This window comes from Odocoileus virginianus, chromosome 6, assembly GCF_023699985.2.
Source record: "Odocoileus virginianus isolate 20LAN1187 ecotype Illinois chromosome 6, Ovbor_1.2, whole genome shotgun sequence".
Classification (NCBI taxonomy): domain Eukaryota; kingdom Metazoa; phylum Chordata; class Mammalia; order Artiodactyla; family Cervidae; genus Odocoileus; species Odocoileus virginianus.
The window spans coordinates 12953092-12972073 of NC_069679.1; the positions used below are offsets into that span (position 1 = coordinate 12953092).

The 18982-nt window shown below is 40.9% G+C and overlaps 1 protein-coding gene across 9 annotated transcripts in view; it reads left to right on the plus strand.

The window, feature by feature from the left end:
• Positions 1 to 7285: 7285 nt before the first annotated feature.
• NEO1 (neogenin 1) overlaps positions 7286 to 18982 on the plus strand; it is a 216935-nt gene continuing 205238 nt past the window's right edge. For all 9 annotated transcript variants that reach the window (XM_070468796.1, XM_070468803.1, XM_070468805.1 and 6 more), the window contains exon 1: positions 7286 to 7507. In XM_070468796.1, coding sequence (XP_070324897.1) covers positions 7378 to 7507 — 130 coding nt within the window. In that variant the 5' untranslated portion in view covers positions 7286 to 7377. The remainder of the gene's footprint in view (positions 7508 to 18982) is intronic.

An 18982-nucleotide genomic window follows, 5' to 3' on the forward strand; every position in this document is an offset into this window, starting at 1 on the left:
CTAAATTATTTCCCACCTCAATAAATTCATTTTTCAGAATCCTTGAGTGCCTCAGTTCCTTGTCCTTTTACTTCCTCACCTACACCTAGAAACTCTAGGTCAGTAGAACTATCTACCATCTCTCTTCCTACCATGCATTGCCTGATGGAGAAGAATCACCAATGTATCATTACTAATTTCCGCTGAACCCATCTATAGTTCGTTCTCTTAAACCCTTCTGTGATGCAAACCTTTACTACCCTCCTTAAATACCCTACCACGTCCCCTCTCTTCTTGTAGTGACGGCCATGTTGCCTATATCTTGCAGAATATCAAGATGCTCTAGGGCAAATTTTGTATACTCTCACAATCCCATTTGCCTATACCCATCAGCCTTGGTGTTTCAGATGGTAAAGAATCTGCCTGCAATGCAGAAGACCCAGGTTTGATCCCTGGGTTGGGAAGATCCACTGGAGAAGGGAATAGCAACCCACTCCAGTATTCCTGCCTGGAGAATTCCATGGACAGAGGAGCCTGGTGGGCTACAGTTCATGGGGTCACACAGAGTCAGACATGACTGAGTGACTAACACACACACACACACACATCTTTGCCTCTTGCTTTTCTGGCTCTTCCCATCCAGGCAAAACCCTTGACTTATGTCTAAATTCCCTTCCATAATTTAAAAATCTTTGTATCAACATCAGATATGTATTCCTTAGACAAATGATTATTAAACCAGGTACCAGGCTGCGCAATTGAGATACAACAGACAGAACACAGCTGCAATGCCTATTGAATTCTTTGGTACCTCTTCTCTATGAATTGCACATTCCTCCTTTATTTATTTGGTTACAGTGGGAGCTGTCATATTATTCCCTGGATGGTTTGGAGTGGGCGTCTAAATCGAGGCTGGCAACTGGGAAATTTGTAATTGGGACTGACAGAATCACAAGGAAACAGAGTAACTAGGAAGCTGATAGGAGAGGCCATTTTCTGTGATATGGACCAAGACACACAGAAAGCCATTCTGCAACAAGAGTGAAGCGGAGGCAGATTCAGAGAAATGTACAGAGACAAGAGACTTTCCAAAAGAGGGTTTTTTAATTCTTTAAGGTGCTCTAGCCTCTGGTTCTATTCCTGAGGTCAGATTGCATCTTTGTTCCAGGGTTCTTCCATTAAAAGTTCTTTCTGCTTATGATAGTATTTTGTTTTAGGTTTTTGTTACTTGCAATCAAAAAGCAAGATTCTGTCATTCTTACTGGAAAGCTGGACTGCCTTATTTCGTGAGTGCTGTCTGTTGGGACCCATTCATGTATCTTTTGAGGATAAAATTTTTGAGGACTGCTGGGCAGCAAATGTCAGAATACTGCCTCTTTCAGTCTTCATTAAGGTGTCACAAGAATGGAACATGCTCAAATATGGCTGAAAGCTGCCTGGAAACCACAAGGCCAGGGTGTAACTCTGTTCTGTGAAGTCCTTTTCGCCTGTTGCCAGTTGCCTGAGACTACTGAGGTCAGATAATCATGGGCTTTACTGAATTACAGCTGCCAAATTATCTACTATGCTGTTTCTACAGCTATCAATTATCCCCTTTCTCTCTTGAATCGTCAACACATCCCTCTATATTTGCTCCTCTTATCAGCATTTAAGTCCACTCCCCTCTCAACAAAATCCGTTTGAGAATTCCCAACTCTTTCTTCCTTCTTCTTCTTCCTTGAAAAAGGTGTTCAGACTCAGTGACAAGCCTTAGCCATCAGGTGGCCTTACTCTCTGGTATAAACGCACTTACTAAGGTTGTAATGAGCACCTTATCACCAGATTCAACGGATGGTTTTCAGATATTACCTTATTTGACCTTTCGGGAGCACATGACACTACTGATCATTCCTATAGTCCTGAAACATTTTCTTTCCTTGGCTTCTGTGGTCCATATGCCTCTGGTTTTCTTTCGTGTCTGCTTAGTTTCTTTGCAAGTTCCTCTTTCTGTTCTATACTTTAAACATACCGGTGTTCCTTGGCTTTTCACCTAGCCTTCCTTTCTGTCCTCAACTTTCCTGGGACAATTGAAATGCTTTCTTGGCATTACCATATATACCTGAGTATAAGACAAACACCCTCCCTCTTTCAGCATACAATAATCTCTTAGAAAAGAGGGAGTCACTTTATATTCATTCTGACCCTCAAAACGTCCTTGAACAACAAAATGCTCTTAGGGGGAACACTCATTTGTACACAATGATCTCATTCAATGTTCATCTAGAAGCCACCTGACAGAATTGGTAAGAAAGGAAACAAGGAAATTTAACACAGATTTAGACATTACTTCTAAAAAATTCCTTCATGTTTGCAAATATTGGATGTCCTTGTAAACAAGTCTTTGAAAGATGATATAGAAGATGATATGATAGTGAATATGATTACAGGATGAATGACATAATGTGATTAGATATAGTGGTCTGGAATAAAATTCTCAGTGACAGTATCATCTATAGGGTCAAAAACTTAGGGGGAACGGGAGATGAGTGTCTTTTAAAACTATGTCAGAGGGACTTCCCTGGTGGCACAGTGGATAAGAATCTGCCTGCCAATGCAGGGGACATGGGTTCTATTCCTGGTCCAGGAAGATTCTGCATGCCACGGAACAACTAAGCTGATGCATCACAACTACTGAGCCTGTGCTCTAGAGCCTGGGAGCCGCAGCGACTGAGCCTGTGTGCTGCAACTACGGAAGCTCATGCACCCTATCACCGTGTTCTGCAAGAAGAGACGTCACCACAATGAGAAGCCTGTGCACTGCAAGGAGGAGTAGCCCTCAAGAGCTGCAACTAGAGGAAGCCCAGGCAAAGCAATGAAGACCCAGCGCAGCCAAAAAAATGGAATGAATACATAATTTAAAAGATCTGCCTGCACCTGAAAAAAAAGTACTTAAAAAAAAAAAAGCAATATCAGAGGTTCAAAATGTGACCTTGGTGATCACAAATCTCTATCAGGAGTTTCAATAAAATTATTTTTAAAATTACATTTTATAGAAATAAAATGTTTTATTTTTTAAATTACATTTTACATTTTACTTTAAATATGTAATTTAAAGTAAGTATAATTCAATTAATACATTGAGCATTATAAGTGGATTCTTGATTATTTCACCTGTGTCTCTAAAGATTTATACATTCAAGTTGACCACAATTTTATTAAGTGGAGGGATTTTAATTGGGAAAATGGGGCCTCACCCTGTATTCAGAGGCACCTTACATTTGGGTATATATGGTTTAGCTGATGACTCACCTCTCTCTGGCCCAGGTCTCCCTGTGAAACTCTAGAGGTAAATAACAAACAGTTCACTGTTTCTACTCAAATGTCACATAGACACTTTAAATTAAACTTGTCCAAAGTTAAACTCACTGTCTCCCATTACTCCTCTTCCTTGATCCCTTCTCAGTGAATGTCACCACCTTCATTCAGTGGCCCAGGCTGAAATCTGTCATCCATGTCTCCTCTCCCCCACACACCCCTGTGGTTTCTGTCTCTTAAATCTCTCTTATCTGTTGCTTCTCTTAATTCCCTCTGCTTTTACTCCAGGCCACTGGTATTTCCTTCCCAGGCTACTGTTAACAAAAATCTGAACTGGTTTTCTTGGTCTTTTCTCTTTTTAACCTGCACTCCAAAGCAGCTTGAGTAATCCTTCTAAAATGCAAATCTGATGTCAATTCCCACTGCAGGGGTAGTCAAGTCCTACCCTTCTTCTCCTTCTATATTCCTCTCAGTTTAGAGACTCACGCTGCTCCTCTAATTCTCCATCCCTCCTCCCCCGCCCCCACACACAATTTAGTCAGATTAGATGCACTTACTATGTTTTCCCACACTCCTTATCTTTCCTTACCATAACACTCTTCACACTTCTTTGTTATAATTGTTTATCTTTCCTGCTAGGCTGGGAACCTTGTCTATCTGGCTCACCGTTGCATTCTCCTGACACCTGGAAGGACCTGAGACACAGGCATTATAGACATTAAAATGAAAGGACCAATAATTTTATTATTCCAGCACATCTGGCAAATAAGGGGTCCTCAATAATAGTTGCTGAATTCATCGTCTGTTGTTGAACCAAAAATATGTGATTAACTAAAGAAACGTGTAAGAAGCAAAATTACTACTACGAAGGCCTTGTCCCTAAGGAGCACATACTCCTCTGAACTGGGTTCAACCAGAGATGGTCCCCAGAACAGGTGGCCTTGGGAAGAGAAAGGAAGAAATAGAGATTCCTACCTAGTGGAGTGTAAAGTGCAAATGTAAAAATGTCAACATCTGCGTAGAAGAAAAACCATCTTCTTAGGAGATGGGTAACTCCTAGTTAAAAAGTGCTGTGACTAGGAAATGTTCTATAGTGGGACCTACTTGTCAGGGAGCTAGCTTTCTTTCCTACCTTGGATACTGGTTTTCAGCCAGGAATCAGCTGCAGTACCTAATTACTGCTGACAATTAAACACTGAACTACATTGCCTCTCTAAAGTTGAAAAGTAATCCTTCCACTATAGAGAATAAGATTCTTACTAAGTTTTATATTCACAGGCTTTATTAATTTTTCATTTAATTTTTCTATCAAAGTACACTTAAATTTCACAAGAATATTTGCTCTAGTTATTTTTGGCCTGTGCTTTGATAACTTATACTAACACAATGGCCAGTCTGTTTTCTTTGCTGTAAAAGTGTCTTTGTGCACTATTCCTTGAACATGGGCCTCACATTCTAACTTTACTTAGATAAAAAAAAAGTGTTAATTTCATGAATGGTTTAATATCACTTCATAGGTTAATATAGTTTAGACTACATAAAATATGTTGACTAGTTGTATAAATGCGGATTGAGGTATTAGTTGAAAATCTTGTTTGGAGAATGAAAATGATAAGCTGCCTAAGAAAATCTTTTCCAAGATGCCTTACTAAAGATAAGAGAGATTAACTACCCCAGGTGATGATTTTTAAAGGGAACCTCTACAATGTCATTTACACTGAAACAAGGTGAAGGATCTGAATTCAAGTGTGTCTGAGTTACTTTACAATCCTACTCTTGAATAGTTACAAAATTTGTAACTTTTAATCTGGGGCTCCATTTATTAGTACTGTATTAGAGTGGGTTTTGTTAAAACTGATTTAAGCACAAGCCAGCAATATACAACTCAGTCACCCTATTTTACACAAAGTGTTTTAAAGTTTTGATTTTACCCTGATACACACAGTGGACTGATCAATTAACTAGACAGTTCACAAAGGTCATACATGAAAATCAATCTGATTACTTCATTAGTCACAAATCATATACTTTTCAAATTTGAAGATAAATGCAAATTTTGTTTTAGAACCCACATTACACATTTTATACTTACAACGAAAATTTTCCAGGCTTAGAAATGATGCCTGAATATCAACATTTGCCAGGCAATTTATAGTTTCCAAAGAGCTTTCTCGTTAATTATCTCAGAAAACTGAATAATGATGTGATTATTAAAGGTTAATTAAGCAAATACTTGGGAAGTAATTGGGAAGTAATGTATTTCTAATTTAACAGGTCAATCAGGGGTATTTAGGAAATATTTTTGCTGGTTAACAAGTCTAACCAAAACAAAAGGTATTTAGATTGTTTCCCTAGCGCAAAACAATAAGCCTGTGTTTGCGCTTTTAAGAGTCAATTGTTTTGAAGGGTTTCTGACTCCACTGTTTTGATGATTTGAGAGGTTTTACGAGGATTCTGAGCTTATCCCTCCCAATGTTACCGCAAACCTTACACTGCTTTCTGTCACTTCAGAATAAAAGAAAACTGAATAAAGTAATTACGAGATGGCACAGACGGCTATGGAAGTCAGAGAACTAGCCATCTACTTGTGGAAAGCAACACATTTTGATTATTGAGTATACAGAATAACATTGAGTATACAATATATAGAATAATTGTTAACTCATATTAACAATCAAACATGACTCTCCAAGTGTATAACCACACAATTTTTTTTTTCTCAAAATATCTTCCATGGGTGCAACCTGTACGATTTTCAGTATTCTCATCAGCCGTGTAAGGACAAACTGCTTTCTCCTAACTTTGCGTGACCTGGTTCTACCTCACGATTACTAAGTGGTTTAAAATCACAACGCTCCAGCTCCCGGTTCACCAGCGAAGAGATGTGATTTCCTGGTACGAAAACGCGAGGTGGCCCGCAAAGGTAGAGGTAAAAGGTCTCAGAGCCCGCGGATCGGCCCAAAGGGGGTCATGGGGTTCCGCCCAGGCCCCCACACCGGCTGGTGGAGCGGACACCGGCACCTTTGTTTGCGCTCCGCTTCCCTGGACCCCGGCCGAGAGCCGCGGGTGGGGGCGCGGGCCCCGCGGTCCGAGCGGACCTGGCACTGTCCCGGGGAAGCTCGCGGCGAGGGCTGCCAGGCCGGGAAGCGGGAGGTCAGCGGCAGCGCGGTGGGCCCCCTCCCACGGGAGCCGCGCCAGGTCCCAGCAAGAGCCGGGCGGGATCACTATTGTTTTTGGCTGGCACATAAATCCCCGCGCCGACCCTCTGCGCACCCAGGTTTCCTCCCGGAGGCCATTTGGTTTCCTCTGAGGCCCTATAAAGAGGCCCCGGGCCCAGGCTGAAAGAGGTGCGCACCCGCTCCGGCCTCCCGGACAAGCACGGGCTCGGAGCGCCTCTCATCCTCTGGTCTCCGCAGCCAGAGGCGTCTGGGGAGGTGAGGCGGGCGGCGAAGAGAGAAGGGGTGTGTTTCTCCCGGGTGCGAGGAAGCCAAGAGGAGGAGGAGGAGGAGGAGGATCCGCTTCTCCGGGGTTTCCCTGACGCCAGCAGCAGCTCTCGGCGCGCGCTCCCCGCGCCCGTCCGCGGCTCCGGGGAGAAGGGGGAGGGGAATGGGCCCGCCGCCGCGGCCGCGAGGCGTCAGCCCGGATTGTAGCGGGGGCGGGCCGCGCGCGGAGCCGAGAGGGTACGGGCGAGGGAGACGCGCGCCTGCGCGTGCGCGGGGGTGCGCGCCCGGGGTCCCCGCCCCCCACCCCTGCCGCCCGCGGTCTCCGCCCCCCTCGCGCTGGTGTGTGTGGAGCCGGAGTCGGCGGCGGGTGGCGGCGCCTGGAACCTAGAGACGGACCCACCCCCCCGCCCCCCAGCCCCGGAATGTACTGACTCCCCCCTCTCTGCTCTCCTCCCCTCTCCGCCTCCCTGCAGGAGGGAGGCGCCCCCGAGTCTCCCCTCCCGCGAGAGGGGCCGCGCGGGCCGGGCCGGGTCGGGCTGGAGCAGCGGCGGCGGCCGCCGCGGGAGCCAAGCCTGCAGCGAGGACCGGCTGAGGCGCGCGGGAGGGAAGGAGGCGAGGGCTCCGCGGTGCTGCCGCCGCCGCTGCCGCTTGCCGGGAAGAGATGGCGGCGGAGCCGGGAGCCTGGCGACTCCTCAGCACCTCCTTCTTCTGGCTCTGCTGCCTGCTGCTGCTCGGGCGCCGGGCGCCAGGCGTCGCGGCCGCCAGGAGCGGCTCCCCGCCGCAGTCCTCAGGTAAGCGGCGGCCGCGGGGCGCCGACCCGGGAGGCTCGGGGTGGGGGCGGGGGCGCGGTACCGGCACCGGCTGCGGCTGCGGTGTTTTTGTTTAGGATCCAGGAGGAAACGTGCAGGAACTTCTCTGTCTCGTCTCGGGTTGCTGAGGAGAAAGGGGATCGCGCAGGGTGGAGAGTGGAGTGGGCAGGACTGGGGCGCCGCCAGGAGAGGGGCGGCGGTGGGGGCGCATCGGGGGCTCCGGGGTCTAGTTGGGCGCTTTGTACCCGGAGGCAGGTTCACCCCTCGCCGCCCTCCCCTCCCCCAAGGCTCATCCCACTTGTAAGAGTGGGACATTCTTGCGCTCACACAAGCACCAGTAGAGGCCACTGCACACCTCATTAAATAAACAATCGTATGGCCAATTCATTAATTTCAGGAGAGGGGGGAGTCTTGAACTCCGCATTCCCTGGCCAGGGATTTCCCAGCTGAAGTCCCAGGGAAGCGCTGCTTGATCTCCAGGGACTCCTCCTGCGGGTTTTGTAGCCCCGAGGCTGCGGCAGAGCGAGTGTGTCCGAGGGTCACGACTGACCCCCCGTAACTGGTGGTGTTGACTTAACGATGAGAGCGCCTTGGAGAACAGCTCCAAGTGATTATATCTGTTAGTGTTTCCGTTATGAAAATACCTCTTTCCTGGGGATTACGACGATATTTACAGCCTGTTATCTGGCTGTTAACCTAGGGAATTGTCTTAAGTATCGGCTTTTAAGTACTTGCACGTTGTTTTCAAGTGGCAATATTTAAATATATTTATCCACAAACGCTATTTTCAGACTTTGTCGATTATAGATTATTGAAATCACCTGCATTCCTATTTATTTAAGGGGACCAATGAACAAAACGCCAAACCTGCCCGTAAGGACCTTACTGTATAATTGAGGAGCGGGACACACTCAGCAGAAGGGCAAATTAGCATGTAATCTGTTTAAATTATTTGACCAAGGCGGTGTATCATAAAACTTGACAACTTTCACCTAGTTGCATGAGGTCTGAAATTTTTATATTTGAAAGTCATTTTATCAGGCACAGTGGCAGCTTCTATTCAACTAAACTATTACTTATTTTTCCCTGGTTTATGTTTAAAATCACACTGCCATGTAACTTGTCTGATAAAAGCTTTCTTTTTTTATTTTCTCACAGAGTATATGTAGCACATAGGTTTTACCAGTGTTAAAAAGTTTTAAACCCAAAGTACTATCAAAACAGCTACCTAAACAATAGGTTTTTAGTATCAAGCTTACACTTGTACATTCAACCTGGAGTACACATGTTGATCCTGAAATGTAAGTACCTGATCCACCCCTTTCTGTTCTTGTGGATAAGCAAGAAAAATGTAGCTATCATAGAAGACTTATTTAATTTTACATGTACAATTTTATATATAATTCATCATGTTTGTGGTAGGTAATTGATGGAGTTTCTGTTTAAAATTTTGTCAGTAATTTTGTAAGTAAAGTGCTAGTAATTTTAGATTAATAAAAATAAGTCTCTTAGGAAGTCATGACAACTATTTCACCATTAATTCATTTGATGGACTTTTATTTTGTGCTGATGAGAGGTGCGAAGCATGGCTGAAATGTGCACTTTGCCTTCATGGAGTTTGCAGTCCTGCGTGTGTAGGAAAGACAGCCATTTAAATACTAATTATATAGTAATTAAGTTGTTCTGATAAGCACTACTGAGAAGACTAGGTTTTGAGAAAGCTTAGACTGCAGGGACCTAACCTAGACTGGGTGTCAGCATGTCAGCAGTGAGATCTGAATAGGAGCAGAGGTGAGGAGACGCACAGATAATTAGTGGTACAGTTGGGTCTCAAGCATGAATCTTCTGATTCTCTGCAGAGTGTTTTCCACAATCCATCCGGCCTCACTGCAAAAGCAAAAGGAGTAACTGCAGCTAGGAAGGGTTGGTCAGTTGGTCGCAGGCTGCAAAGACATTAAGGGAATTGAAAAGGGAGTCAGCAGTGACTGAACAAACTGTTTCAGTAAATCATATGTCTTTTGTCAGTGGCTTAAATTTTTTATTTCCGTTAAGGGGTAGTCTTAGATACCTTTCTGTAGGGAACTATAGCAAATAGGTGGTGGGATATAGAGATACTTGGTAGTAAAAGGAGAACAATAGAGTGTGGACAGCAGGATAAATTGGGTGTTTTTCCCAACATTGAGTAGACATGAGATGGTAGAGGAAAGAGGGGAGGACTGGTGAGAGAAAATGGTCAGCAGTGGAAGAGTTGGAAGTGATTAGCTACATGGTCTTCAGGAAGGAAGGAGAAGCAGATTACTGAAAAGATGTGCAGGGACCAAGAGAAAAAGGACATGACAGAGCCGCTTGTGCAATGCAAGTCTTCTCTAATTAGAGTGATAAGGAATGGTGCACAGGTGGAATTAGGGTGCCAGAATGGAGACTGGTAGGAAAACAATGTGAGAGCTCATTTGAAATCTGAAGTTCGAGTTTCAGGAGACTACATCAGCTGTCTACACTTTCAGTGGCAACTTTTTGTATCCCAGGAGCAGAATTAGTGAGAAGTTTTAATCCAGTATTGATTACTTCTGAGTTACATGAAATGTAGAGATTGTTTTTTAAAGGTTTTATTAAAATAATCAAATATTCAATTTTCTGATCAAATTGCAGAAGAATATTTGATAAAATGTCATAATGACGCTGAGGCTAGCCTTGACCTAGACTTCAGAGGTGTACTATAGAGACCATGTAGCTATACTTCTCTTTTGAGGTAAGAATCCTCTTGTTAACATCCTGCGTAGATGACTGTCAGCCTGAATCATTAATTTGATGATGTGATTCATTACCTCACAAGGTAGTCTGTTCCATTTCAAATAACTTCTGTTAGTTATTTAAACTAACAGAATGTAAACTTTGCTTTATGCAGTACATTTAACTTTAATTTTCACCCTCCCCATCTTTCTTGAATTTTTTTTCTCTTTTCTTGCCTTTTTTTGGTGTCACCCTATCTCTTGATTTATGTTGTACTCCTGTAATCAATTCTTCGTTTCAGGTTTTTCTTTCATCCTCTCATTAAATATTGGTGTCTAAGTTAAACTTTGCTTTATGCAGTACATTTAACTTTAATTTTCACCCTCCCCACCCCTCTTGAATTCTTTTCTCTTCTGTTGCCGTTTTTTGGTGTCACCCTACCTCTTGATTCATCTCATACTCCTGTAATCAGTTCTTCATTTGTTTTCAGGTTTTTCTTTCATCTTCCCATTGAATATTGGTGTCTAAGTTTGATCTTATTCTGTACATTTTACTTGTCTTCAGTTGCTGATTTAAGCCAGTGACTCTCCTGGTCCACTCTTCACGTATCACTCTCTAGCTTCACGGAAGAGGTACCGTACATTACACAAGACCAAAGGTAAACTTATCTTTGCTCCTCTTCTCTCATCCCCTCTCTCCAGACAATAACAAATCAATTTCTGGTCTAGGACTCTTATACTGATTGATTGATTGCATGGACTTGTTTTCCTTTGTTACCTGTCTTGGACATCACTGTTCTTCACTCAACCAAGTTGAGATTTAGAAGTCACCCTGGACTCTTCCCCTTCCCTCTTTCCCATAGCCAGTCTGTGTGTGCGCGCTCAGTCATGTCTGACTCTTTGCCAGCCCATGGACTTTGGCTGGCCAGGCTCCTCTGTCTTATGGAATTCTCCAGGCAAGATGGGTTGCTGGAATGGGTTGCCATTTCCTCCTACAGGGGATCTTCCCAACTCGGGGACTGAACACTCGTCTCCTGCGTCTCTTGCATTGGCAGGTGGATTCTTTACCACTGCACCCCTGGGAAGCAACCCCAACTATAGCCAATAGTTCTTACCACTGTGCCCCTGGGAAGCAACCCCAACTATAGCCAATAGTTCTTACCACTGTGCCCCTGGGAATCAACCCCAACTATAGCCAATAGTTCTTGCCACTGTGCCCCTGGGAAGCAACCCCAACTATAGCCAATAGTTCTTGATTTTTACCTCCTAGGTATTTCTTGAATCATCACCACCTCACCGAGTAACAACAGTGCCCCTGTGATTAATCTCTTTATCTCCACAGTTAGCCTCTAGAAATCTGTCCTGCCCAAATGAGCTTTCTTACGTATTTTTATGAGCATGCCACTCTGCTACTTATCACCTCATAGTAGTGTTCCATAGCTTGCATGTTAGAGTATAAACTTCTTGGCATGGAAATGGGGAGGCATTTATGTCTTTCACCACAGTCTCCCACACTCCCAGTTTAAAGCCTCATTTCTTCTCACGTGTACCCAGTGGTCCACCTCTCCAGGTTAACTTCAGGTCTCCAGGCCGTTGTTCATGCTGTTCTTTCTTCCTGGTGATGCCACTTCCCATCTTTTTTTTTTTTTTTCCATTTATTTTTATTAGTTGGAGGCTAATTACTTTACAACGTTGCAGTGGTTTTTGTCATACATTGAAATGAATTAGCCATGGATTTACATGTGTTCCCCATCCCGGTCCCCCCTCTCACCTCCCTCTCCACCCCGTCCCTCTGGGTCTTCCCAGTGCACCAGGCCTGAGCACTTGTCTCATGCATCCAACCTGGGCTGGTGATCTGTTTCACCTTAGATATACATGCCACTTTCCATCTTATCTGCTTTTGAAACTCATACTCATCTGTTGAGTGAATTTTTCTCTACTCGCCTGTGCCCCCAAAGAGATGTAGAGTCATCACTCTGTGTCCCCATAGCTCTTTGAGTCCTTTTCATGTCATGTTACTTCTTTCTTATCTTCTCTACTAGTCTGAACCTCTTGAGGGTTTGGATTTTTCTTAGCTGGTGTAAAACAAGCATCTGGCACAGAATTGATTACCATTGTTTATTTATTGAATACTGAATCTCTTTTATTTTTAACTCCTGGGCCTTATAGCACATATCTGATTCCTTTATATGATGGTCCTTCACATGTCTGATGACAAAAATTTTGTGTGTGTATGTGTTGCTTTCTCTTTCTTCTTTTTCTGGATATGCTGCAGTTTTAGTATTTAGTAGCTTTGTCATCTTTGGAAAGATCAGTGATCATACTAATTGATCTGTAAACAGAGACAAATGCCCTGCTTTGCCTGCGTAATAGAATGAAGTATAAAAGAGTTTGTAGATTTGCAGGGTGAATGCTCAAAGGAGATTAGAAATGTGACTGCTTTTAGTAAACCATATGAAAATTAATATGTGAATGGTGAAAAAAGACTTACCATATAGAGGCTGAGGGTTTGAACAAGACTCATGGTTCTACAGGTTTGCCTTGTGGCTCAGTTGGTAAAGAATCTGCCCACAATGCGGGAGACCTGGGTTCGATCCCTGGGTTGGGAAGATCCCCTGGAGAAGGGAAAGGCTACCCACTCCAGTATTCTGGCCTGGAGAATTTCATGGACTGTATAGTCCATGGGGTCGCAGAGTCGATCATGATGCAGCGACTTTCACTTGGAGAAGGAAATGGCAACCCACTCCAGTATTCTTGCCTGGAGAATCCCATGGACGGAGGAGCCTGGTAGGCTACAGTCCATGGGGTCTCAAAGAGTCGGACACGACTGAGCGACTTCACTCACATGGTCCTACACATTGCCATATGTCTCTTGGGGGCTATAGACAAGCAAGAATAATACCTTGTTTTTCTGAGTTGTCAGAAGAATACAGTGTTTTGATAAAATTGCTGATAAACTGATAGGTACAGTGTCTGTGTAGAAAGAATGGTTTTAATGTTTTTTATGAACTTAAAAACATAGTATAGTTCTATTAAATTTCTGGAAGTGTAGTTTTTTTTTTTTTCCAGCATTAATCATTGTTGGTTTCTTTATTACTTCTTGCTAGTATAAAATATAGGGATAATATTAAATCATTATGTAGAAGCTCTGTTTATCTATTTAGTAGTCTTTCTTGCCAAACCCTTCACTTTTTTTTACTGACTTTTGTGTGATTGGGAGATGTTTACCAGGCAGTTGGTGGTGTTTTGGTTTCTGGGTAAAATCGCATCAACAGTAAGAAAGCAGTCAGGGGAAATGACTGTAGTTAAAGATCATATTGATCAGAGAGTTAATGAGGTGAGAAAAAAATCTTATGTTTATGACTTTTTCAAAATTGACTTTTGTCATGGGACACAAGCAATGAAAGCTGATATTAAAATATAGCCCCAATTTTGGGATTTATTCAGAATCAAATGAGTTTTTGACTAAAAACTTTTGGAGATAGAGACAAAAAATTTCATATAGACCCCCTGGTATAATTTTGGTATTTTTCTTTCTAGTCACTGTCTATATGGCACATAATTTTTATGTTGTAATCATGGTATATGTACAACCTTTTATGTACATTATGCCATTTTTCTTTGTTGCCACACTATCTTTAAATCATCAATTAAAATTTTAAAAAATGCTTAAGTACGTGTTTGTTTGAAGGAAAAGAAAAAGTACCTAAAGTAAATCTTCCACCAACAAATTCCTTTTTTTAACCCACAATTAACCACTTCTAATACTTTTCCTTCTGTATTTATATATGTGTATGGTTTTATTTTTTACACATAAGCAAGATCATACTACTTACTGTTTTTCAATTTGTTTTTGGTTAACAGTGTGTTGGCGATCTTTTCATGCCACTGCCTACAGATTTCCCTATAATATTTAAAATGTCTGTATAATGTTCCAGTGAATCAATGCAGTATTAATAGTGGCCAATAAAAGTGCTATCTATTGAGTACTCACTGAGCTGTAAGTGCTCTGCCATGCTCTGATACCTGTGTTAAATCCAGTGTACAACCCTGTGAGGAAGACTGTAATATCTCCCCATTCTACAGGTGAGGTAACTGAGTCTGAAATATTAAGTGAATTGTCATAGGCCTCACAGCTTTCATGTGGAAAAGTTGGCATTCAGATCCAGTTCTTTACAGATCTAAAGACTGTTCTCTTTAGTATACTGCATACTGCTGCTAATGATGTGCATACTGCTGCATAATGCTCCTTTTATGGATGTTGATGTTGTTTTCAATATTTTGCTCTAATAGAAAATGCTGTAATGAACATATAGTCTTTCCCTTTATATTTTCGATTCCCTTATATGGGATTATTGGTGAAAAGATAATTTTTGTGTGTATGTGGGAATCAGGGTTCCATTAATTTTAAGAGTGATGAGATCATTAAGAATAATTGTACTTTTACAATTCTTCAAGATATTTTCATCTTTAATTGTGAACTTAAGGCCAACATTTTAAAATGCAGGTCCCATAGCTTCTCTGTTTCGACTCGAAACTGAAGAGATTAATTAATTATTTAATTAATAAGTAATTTCAAAGGTCACTTCTATCTTCAAGTTTCTATAACTCTGAAGTCTATAAAATTAAGTGGTAGGCTTATCTCAGCTAAATGACTTCTCTTCTGTTTGTGTTTGAACACTGATCATTTCTGTTCTTTGATTCAAGAATTACCTTTTGTTATTCTTGAAAGCCCAACTTACTGTACGTCTTTTTTCCCCTTAATGTGAAGTTGGATATGATTGGGAGAATCTTTTAAGTTGCCTGTTAATGGTCATATATGATTTTACTTCATGTGTGTAAAGATAGCTTTAGGGCTGATTTCAAGAAATTAAGTGTTAAGCAATTGTAACATGTTTTAAGTTGCAGTATTACTTGAAATATTAGATAATTTTAGGCTTATAAGGGATGTAAACTAAACTGGCAAGGTTACTGATCTAGCTGAAAAGAGCAGATTTTGCTTCTCTCTTTGACTTGCTTATGTGAAGAAAGGGGAGAGAGAGAGGTAGTGATTTTATATGTCTTATTTCACTAAAATCAGTACTTGAGTTCTTCTTTTTAAGGAGTTAGCAGTTGGACAGTTTGAGATTTGCATTATGTCTTTGCTTTTCCTATTAAAAAGAATCATGAGAAATAACCTCTTTTTGAAAAAAAATTTTATTGAAGTATAGTTGATCTACAATGCTGTTATTAAAAAGTGATTCATTTATATATATTCTTTTTCATATTCTTTTCCATTATAGTTTATTATAGGATATTGAATACAATTCCCTGTGCTATACAGTAAAACCTGTTTATCCATTTTATGTATAGTAGCTTGTTAATCCCCAACTCCTAATTTATCCTTCCCCATCCCCTTACCCCTTTAATAACAACCATAGTTTGTTTTCTTTGTCTGTGAGTCTGTTTCTGTTCTGTAAATAGTTTCATTTGTGTCATATTTAAATTCTGCATGTAAGTGATATATATGCTATTTGTCTTTCTGATTGACTTCACTTAGTTTGATAATCTCTAGGTCCGTCCATGTTGTTGCAGATGGCATTAAAAAAACTTCCCTTAAACTTGTTTTACGGCAAGAATTTTTCAATTTAATTTGTAGTCAGTTGGATAGTTGTTGTATAGCCAAAACTAAAAATCGAGGTAGTTTTGACTAGTTGCAAACATGTTATCTTGGAGGTATAATTATGCCAAAGCCATGCACTGTGGAGTTACTAAGATTCATTGGACATGTTTTCTATCCTTAGGAAACCTTGGTCTAATAGCAGAGATAATAACTTAATTTGGAGAGAGAAGGTATAATTACTGCTGTAGGTGGAAAAACAAATTCTGGAATTATTGTGTTACTATTAATCAAAATAATAGTACTGCTTTTCTCATAGTTTTGGTTCTATGTGTTTAGAGTAGTCCTAACTTAGTTTAAACAAGTCAGTAGACTAGAACTCTCAAAGGGAGTTATTTTTCATTTCCTCTGAGTGAAATGATTACTGGAATGTTTGAATATATGAGAATGCTAATAATGGAAGCATCTAGGGGTACAGCTACTTCCATGTCTTCGGGAAATCCGGAGATTGATTGTACAGGTTTTCAGGATTTATTTATTACTGGTCAGTAACAGCCAATAAAACTTACAGAGGAGCCCTGAGCAGAGTGAATTTTTAAAATGATAACCGCATGGAAACTGAATATAGAATATTTGCTTTTCAGCTGCAGAGTGAGTAAAAAAAATTACCAAGATATATCCTTATATTAAGGTCTAATTAAGATAATAACATTATCATATACAAATTCAGGGAATAGGATAACATTACAAGTTTTATTTATAATTTTTTATTCATAGCATGACTTTTAATGTAAAAACTAAAATTTGAGGATCTTTTTGGTTAATTCTTGAAAGCTTTTGGTTTGAAGGGTGTTGTTGTTTTAGAGTTACACAATGTTGTATATCCAGGAGATTGTGTGTATCTTGTGGCGATTAGTGAAGTAAAAGTGAAAGTTGCTCAGTTGTGTCTGACTTAATTCTCTAGGCCAGAATACAGGAGTGGGTAGCCTTTCCCTTCTCCAGGAGATGTTCCCAACCCAGAGATCGAACCCAGGTCTCCTGTACTGCAGGTGGGTTTGTTACCAGCTGAGCCACAAGGGAAGCCCCCTTTATTAATAACACCCCAACTACATAGAAGTCAACTGTCTTGAACCCTCACCTCCAAAACACAGCTGAAGACTAGAGGATAAAAGAAATAATCAAAGTCTCTATATCAAAGTAAATAAGTTTCTCAGAGTCCCCGAAGTCTTTGTTTAGAGCCTGTTTATCTTTAATTCACATGTAGTTCTAACAAACTCTGTTATCTGATTTCTGAGTCCATAGTTGATCAGAACTGGTTGGAAGACTTATTTTGGAAATGACCTTTAACAATAGCAATTAGTCACCTTTGTAATGAAGAAGATGTGAAATAAGTATAAGAACACAAAGATCTTCTCTTAAACAGAAGTGGTTGTCTCAGCCAGATTGAGGAGTTTCTTTTCCTTTCCATCACTGCTAATGGATATTTCCTGCCCTTGGCCATTTCTTTTGCCCCTTCTTCTATAGATACAGTCACTGTCTGGGAAGAGATATCTTCCCTCAGAAATCTCTGGAGTCCCATCTCATCTCAGAGTATTAGTGTGAGTCCAGGTCGGCCCTTGAGGTGGGAGAAAAGGAAATGTGAATAGAAAGGAAGGTGAGGTGACAGGGCAGGGTTCCTTCTCTGCTAGTCCGTGCCCCTCAAGCCGTAGAATTTCGCTATTGGCAGCATTTTAAACCCTGATGGCTCAAATATTTATATGAATTTTAATTTGGGGAGTGACATTAATTGTTGATTTGATTTTAAGAAAATAAAAAATATTTTTAAAATTTCAAACAATATCTCACTCCCTAGAGATAATCACTTTTAATGGCTATGGACTTTCTGTTTTAGGTATACAATTAAATCTTTAAAATATATAATATATACATATACAAGTGGGATTGTGCCATGCATTCTGTTTTCCACCTTGTTTTGGGACATCTTTCCATTGTGAGTACATATAATTTATCACAGCTGTTTTGATAGCCACATGGTATTTTATAGATGCTATCATAATTTATTTAACCAATTGCATTTAATGTTCTCAAATTATTTATTGCAGTCATATGCAGTGAACCCACTTTAACAAATGTCTTTGTGCACATGTTCGAAAGTACTATAGAATAAGTTTGTAAATGTTGGAATTGTAGGATAAAACTGTGTGTGTTAAAATTTTTTCTAGTTATTTCCAAGTTGTTCTTCAAGACACTGATTTTTCTCTATCAACAGCCTATTTATCCACACACTTGCCAAAATACTATTTTCAGACCTCAGGCTTTGTCAGTCAGGTAAATGAATAAAGTATATCTCTTTAAATTTTATATTTTAAAATTATTAATGGAGTTGAGCATCTTTCCGATTTTTATTAATGGTTTATATTATTTCTGAGAATTGTCTGTCTTTTGTTCATATTCCTTTATCCTTTCTCAAATTGATGGTTCATTTATAAATATAAATTAGATAATATACTTTAGGAACAATGTAAAACTTACGACTGTCAAAACTCCCGTGGCTACTTGTGGTTTTTCACAAAATGAGAAGCACACAGAGTCATTGAGTCAGCCTGCTTACCTGACTTCTGCTAACCACTGCTGATGTTTGCTTGCTGTGGATTCATAAACTTTCAAATGGTTCTGTTTTGAAGGAAAAAAAAATCTTAATCATTGGTTTGAGTGAAAAATTGGAGTTGAAACATGATATTACCTCTTTTAAGACAGGATGACTAAGTTTAGAATAAGTTCAGTTAATCAAATACTTGAAGGCTGGTTTGTCTCAAGATACCAAGGTGCTTTAAAGTGGAAAATGGATAAAGGATGAAACAGGAAAGACAAGTTTAAGGGACAGGATCTGATTTCCATTTTTGAATACCCTGAGACTGAGATGCCCGCATAACGTCTCTGTAAAGGTATTGCAGAATTGGGAGGTCTGGCTAGAAATGTAGGTTCAAGAATTGTCTGATAGAGGTGATACTTCAAGCCATGGTGGTGGTGGTTTAGTTGCTAAGTGGTGTCCAACTCTTGTGACCTCATCTACTGTAGCCTGCCAGGCTCCTCTGTCCAGGCAAGAATACTGGAGTAGGCTGCCATTTC